The 12,060-nt window shown below is 42.9% G+C and overlaps 1 protein-coding gene across 1 annotated transcript; it reads right to left on the bottom strand.

Annotated features, from left to right (window-relative positions):
• Window positions 1-366: 366 nt before the first annotated feature.
• On the bottom strand, window positions 367-11,352 carry LOC130297095 (zinc finger protein 501-like). The gene is made up of 3 exons (XM_056549342.1): window positions 11,223-11,352; window positions 2,816-3,506; window positions 367-1,649 (listed from the first exon to the last, which is right to left on the bottom strand). The coding sequence occupies exons 2-3, from the start codon at window positions 3,501-3,503 to the stop codon at window positions 859-861; spliced, it is 1,479 nt and encodes a 492-aa protein (XP_056405317.1). The 5' UTR covers window positions 3,504-3,506; window positions 11,223-11,352; the 3' UTR covers window positions 367-858.
• Window positions 11,353-12,060: the final 708 nt, after the last annotated feature.

The raw sequence follows: 12,060 nt of genomic DNA, 5'->3' as shown, positions 1-12,060 counted from the left end.
CAAAAACGAATGAGGCTGCTACTGAATAGGTCAGGATCACTTTTTTGACAGGACGCTGGCGGATACCTATAACATAGTGTAGAAACGCAGTATGAACGGGTGGGGTAACACAGAGGGCATTCGCAGGCAGTCACAAGAGTGAGCTCCCTGCTGCGGCTGGGTAGCTCAGTGTGCCTGCTCCTGACTGCAGGTAGAAAATAGGCCGCTACGAGCGAACACACAGAGCTACCCAGCAGGGAGCACGCTCTTGTGACTGCCGGCGGTGCATCGGTCGGCAGCGTGAAATATGGTGCGGATGTGCTCCGTGTTACCCTACCTTTTGTGTATTTATATTTATTTAATAAATGTTTATTTTTTGTTTATTTGTTATTTCTTTTTTTTTTTTTTTAACACTTTATTTTTCTTTTACATTCACCTTCATTAGCATAATAATAAAGCAGGCAAGGTCAACAGGGGAATATGGAGGAGACAGGGGAGCTTTGCCAGCCGGCTCCCTGCCTCCAATGCACAATTAGGAATAATATGTAGGTATTTACCAACATAACTCTGCACCTCCTGAACAAATTTAAGTGAGTGACCCATCATTATAAAGCGGTTCACCCGCACTATTACCCAGTATACCGGGCTTAGTGCGGGTGAACTGTCAGTTTCTCTTTAAAGATATCACTTATTGGTCAATACAGACATTTTTTAATCATCATGTAGCACTCTATGTTGCTTTCCCTTTCTCTTGTAAGATACAAAACTTGTACCAGTTCTATATTTCTTTCTTGGAAAATAAATCAGGAAATGTCTTCTCTCTTGATGGTCTTTGAAGGAACACAAGATGTGATTTATTGCTAAAACATTTCCCACATTCTAACAAGAAAATGCCTTTTCCCCTGTGTGAGTTCTTTGATGTTTCAGAAAACCTGACTTCTTAGTAAAAGATCTTTCACATTCTGAACATTCAAATGGTTTCCCGCGTGTGTGAGTTCCTTGATGTCCATCCAGATGCGATTTCCGAGCAAAGCATTTGCCACATTCTGAACATGAAAATGGTTTCTCCCCTGTGTGAGTTTGTTGATGTCTAATAAGATCTGCTCGCCGAACAAAACATTTACTACACTCAGAACATGCAAATGGCTTCTCTCCTGTGTGACTTCTTTGATGTTCAACAAGATGTAAGGTTGTAGTAAAGCCTTTCCCACATTCTGAACATGCAAATGGCTTCTCTGTCATGTGAATCCTTTGATGTTGAACAAGCTGTGATACCGCAGAAAAGCATTTTCCACATTCTGAACATGCAAATGGCTTCTCCCCTGTGTGAATTCTTTGATGTTTAGTAAGATCTGGTTTAGAGGTAAAGGATTTGCCACACTCCAAACATGAAAATGGCTTCTCCCCTGTGTGAGTTCTCACATGACTTTTCAGATCTGATTTTTGAGTAAAACATTTGCCACATTCTGAGCAAGAAAATGGCTTCTCTCCTGTGTGAAATCTTTGATGTATTCGAAGATACGATTTCCGAGTAAAACATTTACCACATTCTGAACACGACACTACCTTCTTCCCTGTGGAAGTCCTTCGAGGTTGAACCAGATTTGACTTCACAGTAATATGTTTCCCATGTTCTGAACATGGGGATGGCTTCTTCCCTGCAATGGCATCTGCCAACGATAAGACAGATATTATTACTTTTAAATAATATAACCTTAAAAGTAAGACAAGTCCTTTATACTTTTTTTTACTGTATGACCTACTCCTGGATTTGATAAAAAAATATGGTCAAAAAAATTATGCACCAAAAATTACATGTGTGAACATGGCATTAAAGGCGGCTCTGATGATGGCCCGGCCATTAGACTTTTCCCAATTGCAAAAAAAAAAATTGTAAGTAAATATTTTTAAAGGAGTACTGCAGCGATGGTGCTTAGTGAGCAGACTGGAAGGTAACAGCAGCAAGGAAGGGGTTACTCTAAGCACTTACTGCTGCTGAGATACAAAAGTGGGAGCACACACACTGCAGCACTGAAGACATACAACGGTAAATACACAAAAGACAGCTGCCCTGAGTGAGAGGTAAGAGAGAAACCTTGATTTACCTTTCAGGGACAGTGTGGCTAATCTGCAGATAGACAGGCTCAGCTTGCAGGTACACAGCCCAGGCTTTCTCATGCTCTCTCCTGAACACAGCACAGTCGAAGCCCCAACCCCACTTCCTGTGTTATCTCCTGAACTAGCTGTTACTAGAGACAGAATCCCCTTACAACAGGGAGTGGACAGCAGACTAAAGAGAAGGAAGACACCTAGTGGCAAAGACGTAGAGCAGTTTTTTGGGGGGCTAAGTTATCACTTAGAAATCACTAGACTATTAAATCTAGAGAAGTCTCTTGAAATGTCAGTGACTAATAAAGTATACTCTTATCTTTTAAGGTAATATGAAGGAATATAGCGGAAGCCTGAAGCTCCATTATTCTGTGAGCACATCTAATGTTTATAAAGAAAAATAATGCGAAAAATCTTATAGCTGCTTCATCTAAAGGTTGAATTACTTCTCCCTAACAATAGATAATGAAGGGATCGGCCTCGCTCACATAGGTATTTTCATCTCCATATTATAGCTGTACTTTTGCTCCCATTATAAATGCACAACATGTGTTATCGCCTTTAGTGGTCTCAAATGTATATCCATATTTAGTTTGTATTTTGGCTGAATTGGGAATACACGGCAGAAAAGACTGACAGGACACTTAAAATATTCCACAAAAGAATTATTGTAGTCGTTGACCGAGAAGAATCTGTGACTCCTCTGCATTTAGTGGTCACTACTCACCTGGGTGCTTATCTGTAGGGATTTCCTCCTTATACTGCTCATCACCACTCACTTCTGTCTCTTCTTCTTCCTTTATGTCTGTATCATTAATATTGTTCAGATCTTTCCTTGTAGGAATGTCCTTATACTGCTCATCATCGCTCACATCTGTCTCTTCTTCTTCCTTTATGTCTGGATCATTAATATAGTTCAGATCTTTCCCTGTAGGAATGTCCTCATTATACTGCTCATCACAGCTCAAATCGGTCTCTTCTTCTTCCTTTAGGTCTGTAGTAATAATATATATCAGATCTCTCCCTGTAGGAATGTCCTTTTTATACTGCTCATTGCCACTCAGATCTGTCTCCTCTTCTTTCTTTATGTCTGAAGCATTAATATAGTTCATATCTTTCCTTGTAGGAATATCCTTATACTGCTCATCACCGCTCACATCTATCTCTTCTTCTTTCTTTATGTCTGTAGCATTAATATAGATCATACATTTCGCTGTAGGAATGCCCTCCTTATACTGCTCATCACTGCTCACATCTGTCTCCTCTTCATTCTTTATGTCTGTAGCACTGATAGATTTCCGATGTTTCCTTGTAGGAATGTCCTCCTTATACTGATCATCACTGCTCATATCTGCCTCTTCTTCTTCCTTTATATCTGGAGCATTAATAGAGTTGAGATCTTTCTCCTGATCCATAATCTGTGAAAGAAATATTGTAAACGTCATCAGACAGGAGATAACACTGATAACACACTGTAACAAACCTCCTCCTCATGTAATCTCCTTACTACTGGAATCACACACTGATAACACACTGTAACAAACCTCCTCCTCATGTAATCTCCTTACTACTGGGGTCACACACTGATAACACACTGTAACAAACCTCCTCCTCATGTAATCTCCTTACTACTGGGATCACACACTGATAACACACTGTAACAAACCTCCTCCTCATGTAATCTCCTTACTACTGGGGTCACACACTGATAATACACTGTAACAAACCTCCTCCTCATGTAATCTCATTACTACTGGGGTCACACACTGATAACACACTGTAACAAACCTCCTCCTCATGTAATCTCCTTACTACTGGGGTCACACACTGATAACACACTGTAACAAACCTCCTCCTCATGTAATCTCCTTACTACTGGGATCACACACTGATAACACACTGTAACAAACCTCCTCCTCATGTAATCTCCTTACTACTGGGATAACACACTGATAACACACTGTAACAAACCTCCTCCTCATGTAATCCCCTTACTACTGGGATCACACACTGATAACACACTGTAACAAACCTCCTCCTCATGTAATCTCCTTACTACTGGGGTCACACACTGATAACACACTGTAACAAACCTCCTCCTCATGTAATCTCCTTACTACTGGGATCACACACTGATAACACACTGTAACAAACCTCCTCCTCATGTAATCTCCTTACTACTGGGATCACACACTGATAACACTGTAACAAACCTCCTCCTCATGTAATCTCCTTACTACTGGGATCACACACCGATAACACACTGTAACAAACCTCCTCCTCATGTAATCTCCTTACTACTGGGATCACCCACTGATAGCACACTGCAACAAACCTCCTCCTCATGTAATCTCCTTACTACTGGGATCACACACTGATAACACACTGTAACAAACCTCCTCCTCCTGTAATCTCCTTACTACTGGGATCACACACTGATAACACACTGTAACAAACCTCCTCCTCATGTAATCTCATTACTACTGGGGTCACACACTGATAACACACTGTAACAAACCTCCTCCTCATGTAATCTCCTTACTACTGGGGGTCACACACTGATAACACACTGTAACAAACCTCCTCCTCCTGTAATCTCCTTACTACTGGGATCACACACTGATAACACACTGTAACAAACCTCCTCCTCATGTAATCTCATTACTACTGGGGTCACACACTGATAACACACTGTAACAAACCTCCTCCTCATGTAATCTCCTTACTACTGGGATCACACACTGATAACACTGTAACAAACCTCCTCCTCATGTAATCTCCTTCCTACTGGGATCACACACTGATAACACACTGTAAAAAACCTCCTCCTCATGTAATCTCCTTACTACTGGGATCACACACTGATAATACTGTAACAAACCTCCTCCTCATGTAATCTCATTACTACTGGGATCACACACTGATAACACACTGTAACAAACCTCCTCCTCATGTAATCTCCTTACTACTGGGATCACACACTGATAACACACTGTAACAAACCTCCTCCTCATGTAATCTCCTTACTACTGGGATCACACACTGATAACACACTGTAACAAACCTCCTCCTCCTCATGTAATCTCCTTACTACTGGGGTCATACACTGATAACACACTGTAACAAACCTCCTCCTCATGTAATCTCCTTACTACTGGGGTCACACACTGATAACACACTGTAACAAACCTCCTCCTCATGTAATCTCCTTACTACTGGGATCACACACTGATAACACACTGTAACAAACCTCCTCCTCATGTAATCTCCTTACTACTGGGATAACACACTGATAACACACTGTAACAAACCTCCTCCTCATGTAATCTCCTTACTACTGGGATCACACACTGATAACACACTGTAACAAACCTCCTCCTCATGTGATCTCCTTACTACTGGGGTCACACACTGATAACACACTGTAACAAACCTCCTCCTCATGTAATCTCCTTACTACTGGGATCACACACTGATAACACACTGTAACAAACCTCCTCCTCATGTAATCTCCTTACTACTGGGATCACGCACTGATAACACACTGTAACAAACCTCCTCCTCATGTAATCTCATTACTACTGGGGTCACACACTGATAACACACTGTAACAAACCTCCCCCTCCTGTAATCTTATTACTACTGGGGTCACACACTGATAACACTGTAACAAACCTCCTCCTCATGTAATCTCCTTACTACTGGGATCACACACTGATAACACACTGTAACAAACCTCCTCCTCATGTGATCTCCTTACTACTGGGGTCACACACTGATAACACACTGTAACAAACCTCCTCCTCATGTAATCTCCTTACTACTGGGATAACACACTGATAACACACTGTAACAAACCTCCTCCTCATGTAATCTCCTTACTACTGGGATCACACACTGATAACACACTGTAACAAACCTCCTCCTCATGTGATCTCCTTACTACTGGGGTCACACACTGATAACACACTGTAACAAACCTCCTCCTCATGTAATCTCCTTACTACTGGGATCACACACTGATAACACACTGTAACAAACCTCCTCCTCATGTAATCTCCTTACTACTGGGATCACGCACTGATAACACACTGTAACAAACCTCCTCCTCATGTAATCTCATTACTACTGGGGTCACACACTGATAACACACTGTAACAAACCTCCCCCTCCTGTAATCTTATTACTACTGGGGTCACACACTGATAACACTGTAACAAACCTCCTCCTCATGTAATCTCCTTACTACTGGGATCACACACTGATAACACACTGTAACAAACCTCCTCCTCATGTAATCTCCTTACTACTGGGATCACACACTGATAACACACTGTAACAAATCTCCTCCTCATGTAAACTCCTTACTACTGGGGTCACACACTGATAACACACTGTAACAAACCTCCTCCTCATGTAATCTCCTTACTACTGGGATCACACACTGATAATACTGTAACAAACCTCCTCCTCATGTAATCTCATTACTACTGGGATCACACACTGATAACACACTGTAACAAACCTCCTCCTCATGTAATCTCATTACTACTGGGGTCACACACTGATAACACACTGTAACAAACCTCCCCCTCCTGTAATCTTATTACTACTGGGGTCACACACTGATAACACACTGTAACAAACCTCCTCCTCATGTAATCTCCTTACTACTGGGGGTCACACACTGATAACACACTGTAACAAACCTCCTCCTCATGTAATCTCCTTACTACTGGGATCACACACTGATAACACACTGTAACAAACCTCCTCCTCATGTAATCTCCTTACTACTGGGATCACACACTGATAACACTGTAACAAACCTCCTCCTCATGTAATCTCCTTACTACTGGGATCACACACTGATAACACACTGTAACAAACCTCCTCCTCATGTAATCTCCTTACTACTGGGATCACACACTGATAACACACTGTAACAAACCTCCTCCTCATGTAATCTCCTTACTACTGGGGTCACACACTGATAACACACTGTAACAAACCTCCTCCTCATGTAATCTCCTTACTACTGGGGTCACACACTGTAACAAACCTCCTCCTCATGTAATCTCCTTACTACTGGGATAACACACTGATAACACACTGTAACAAACCTCCTCCTCATGTAATCCCCTTACTACTGGGATCACACACTGATAACACACTGTAACAAACCTCCTCCTCATGTAATCTCCTTACTACTGGGGTCACACACTGATAACACACTGTAACAAACCTCCTCCTCATGTAATCTCCTTACTACTGGGATCACACACTGATAACACACTGTAACAAACCTCCTCCTCATGTAATCTCCTTACTACTGGGATCACACACTGATAACACTGTAACAAACCTCCTCCTCATGTAATCTCCTTACTACTGGGATCACACACCGATAACACACTGTAACAAACCTCCTCCTCATGTAATCTCCTTACTACTGGGATCACTCACTGATAGCACACTGCAACAAACCTCCTCCTCATGTAATCTCCTTACTACTGGGATCACACACTGATAACACACTGTAACAAACCTCCTCCTCCTGTAATCTCCTTACTACTGGGATCACACACTGATAACACACTGTAACAAACCTCCTCCTCATGTAATCTCATTACTACTGGGGTCACACACTGATAACACACTGTAACAAACCTCCTCCTCATGTAATCTCCTTACTACTGGGGGTCACACACTGATAACACACTGTAACAAACCTCCTCCTCCTGTAATCTCCTTACTACTGGGATCACACACTGATAACACACTGTAACAAACCTCCTCCTCATGTAATCTCATTACTACTGGGGTCACACACTGATAACACACTGTAACAAACCTCCTCCTCATGTAATCTCCTTACTACTGGGATCACACACTGATAACACTGTAACAAACCTCCTCCTCATGTAATCTCCTTCCTACTGGGATCACACACTGATAACACACTGTAACAAACCTCCTCCTCATGTAATCTCCTTACTACTGGGATCACACACTGATAATACTGTAACAAACCTCCTCCTCATGTAATCTCATTACTACTGGGATCACACACTGATAACACACTGTAACAAACCTCCTCCTCATGTAATCTCCTTACTACTGGGATCACACACTGATAACACACTGTAACAAACCTCCTCCTCATGTAATCTCCTTACTACTGGGATCACACACTGATAACACACTGTAACAAACCTCCTCCTCCTCATGTAATCTCCTTACTACTGGGGTCATACACTGATAACACACTGTAACAAACCTCCTCCTCATGTAATCTCCTTACTACTGGGGTCACACACTGATAACACACTGTAACAAACCTCCTCCTCATGTAATCTCCTTACTACTGGGATCACACACTGATAACACACTGTAACAAACCTCCTCCTCATGTAATCTCCTTACTACTGGGATAACACACTGATAACACACTGTAACAAACCTCCTCCTCATGTAATCTCCTTACTACTGGGATCACACACTGATAACACACTGTAACAAACCTCCTCCTCATGTGATCTCCTTACTACTGGGGTCACACACTGATAACACACTGTAACAAACCTCCTCCTCATGTAATCTCCTTACTACTGGGATCACACACTGATAACACACTGTAACAAACCTCCTCCTCATGTAATCTCCTTACTACTGGGATCACGCACTGATAACACACTGTAACAAACCTCCTCCTCTTGTAATCTCATTACTACTGGGGTCACACACTGATAACACACTGTAACAAACCTCCCCCTCCTGTAATCTTATTACTACTGGGGTCACACACTGATAACACTGTAACAAACCTCCTCCTCGTGTAATCTCCTTACTACTGGGATCACACACTGATAACACACTGTAACAAACCTCCTCCTCATGTAATCTCCTTACTACTGGGATCACACACTGATAACACACTGTAACAAATCTCCTCCTCATGTAATCTCCTTACTACTGGGGTCACACACTGATAACACACTGTAACAAACCTCCTCCTCATGTAATCTCCTTACTACTGGGATCACACACTGATAATACTGTAACAAACCTCCTCCTCATGTAATCTCATTACTACTGGGATCACACACTGATAACACACTGTAACAAACCTCCTCCTCATGTAATCTCATTACTACTGGGGTCACACACTGATAACACACTGTAACAAACCTCCCCCTCCTGTAATCTTATTACTACTGGGGTCACACACTGATAACACTGTAACAAACCTCCTCATGTAATCTCCTTACTACTGGGATCATACACTGATAACACTGTAACAAACCTCCTCCTCATGTAATCTCCTTACTACTGGGATCACACACTGATAACACACTGTAACAAACCTCCTCCTCATGTAATCTCCTTACTACTGGGATCACACACTGATAACACACTGTAACAAACCTCCTCCTCATGTAATCTCCTTACTACTGGGGTCACACACTGATAACACACTGTAACAAACCTCCTCCTCATGTAATCTCCTTACTACTGGGATCACACACTGATAACACACTGTAACAAACCTCCTCCTCATGTAATCTCCTTACTACTGGGGTCACACACTGATAACACACTGTAACAAACCTCCTCCTCATGTAATCTCCTTACTACTGGGGTCACACACTGATAACACACTGTAACAAACCTCCTCCTCATGTAATCTCCTTACTACTGGGATCACACACTGATAACACACTGTAACAAACCTCCTCCTCATGTAATCTCCTTACTACTGGGGTCACACACTGATAACACACTGTAACAAACCTCCTCCTCATGTAATCTCCTTACTACTGGGGTCACACACTGATAACACACTGTAACAAACCTCCTCCTCATGTAATCTCCTTACTACTGGGATCACACACTGATAACACACTGTAACAAACCTCCTCCTCATGTAATCTCCTTACTACTGGGGTCACACACTGATAACACACTGTAACAAACCTCCTCCTCATGTAATCTCCTTACTACTGGGATCACACACTGATAACACACTGTAACAAACCTCCTCCTCATGTAATCTCCTTACTACTCGGATCACACACTGATAATACACTGTAACAAACCTCCTCCTCATGTAATCTCCTTACTACTGGGGTCACACACTGATAACACACTGTAACAAACCCCCTCCTCATGTAATCTCCTTACTACTGGGATCACACACTGATAACACACTGTAACAAACCTCCTCCTCATGTAATCTCCTTACTACTGGGATCACACACTGATAACACACTGTAACAAACCTCCTCCTCATGTAATCTCCTTACTACTGGGGTCACACACTGATAACACACTGTAACAAACCTCCTCCTCATGTAATCTCCTTACTACTGGGGTCACACACTGATAACACACTGTAACAAACCTCCTCCTCATGTAATCTCCTTACTACTGGGATCACACACTGATAACACACTGTAACAAACCTCCTCCTCATGTAATCTCCTTACTACTGGGGTCACACACTGATAACACACTGTAACAAACCTCCTCCTCATGTAATCTCCTTACTACTGGGATCACACACTGATAACACACTGTAACAAACCTCCTCCTCATGTAATCTCCTTACTACTCGGATCACACACTGATAATACACTGTAACAAACCTCCTCCTCATGTAATCTCCTTACTACTGGGGTCACACACTGATAACACTGTAACAAACCTCCTCCTCATGTAATCTCCTTACTACTGGGATCACACACTGATAACACACTGTAACAAACCTCCTCCTCATGTAATCTCCTTACTACTGGGATCACACATTGATAACACACTGTAACAAACCTCCTCCTCATGTAATCTCCTTACTACTGGGGTCACACACTGATAACACACTGTAACAAACCCCCTCCTCATGTAATCTCCTTACTACTGGGATCACACACTGATAACACACTGTAACAAACCTCCTCCTCATGTAATCTCCTTACTACTGGGATCACACACTGATAACACACTGTAACAAACCTCCTCCTCATGTAATCTCCTTACTACTGGGATCACACACTGATAACACACTGTAACAAACCTCCTCCTCATGTAATCTCCTTACTACTGGGATCACACACTGATAACACACTGTAACAAACCTCCTCCTCATGTAATCTCCTTACTACAGGGATCACACACTGAGGAGCAGAGATCTCCACACACAACACAACAGCAGTGACTGCCCGACCAGGACCTGCTCTGTATCTGTCACATCCTGGAGGTGTAGGACCTGTGATGATGTCACAATCAGGTGACCAGTACATGTGGGGGGCGGGGCTCAGTAGGATAGACAGGATTGTGGTTGAAGGACCTGAGATAGTGATCATGTGACAGGGGTGGGCGGAGCTCAGTAATAGGAGGGAGAAGGGTCACGTGTTACATTATATGAGATCTCAGCACAGATGGGTATTTCAACCCCAGGAACTGGTAGAACAGATAGAATTCTTATTGAATAAATTAAAGTGATACCACACCCACGTTAGACTATATATATATATATATATATATATATATATATATATATGTGTAAAGGCTAATAATTTAGCCTGTATTTGTGGGAGGGGCGGGGAGTCCCTATAAGAACCCGCGGCAGTATCTGTCTCTGATGCCGCGGGTTCGTCACGTGACTGGGGATCAGCTGACACACGAGTCAGCTGATGCACGGGAGTTCCGGTTTTCAGTGTACTGGTAAGCGGCCGGGCCGGCCGGGGTGGCGGCGTCCGCTGCAGCCCTCTCTCCGGAGGTAAGCCGGAGCACGGAGGGCACCCTCGGTCAGCCCCGGCCCCGGTTTCAGCACCGGATCCCACGTTCCACGTCAGCCGACTGGATGTTATGGCGGCTGAGGCCGGTGAGTATGCTGTCCTAGTCCCGGTTCCCGCAGCCTCGTGGAACGGCACTCCGAGGCTTGGTTAGGAAGATGGCGGGGACCGGGAACAG

The sequence above is a fragment of the Hyla sarda genome, chromosome 1, assembly GCF_029499605.1.
Source record: "Hyla sarda isolate aHylSar1 chromosome 1, aHylSar1.hap1, whole genome shotgun sequence".
Classification (NCBI taxonomy): Eukaryota; Metazoa; Chordata; class Amphibia; order Anura; family Hylidae; genus Hyla; species Hyla sarda.
Note: the sequence above shows the minus strand (reverse complement) of the source record. Positions and strands in the feature narration are given on the sequence as shown.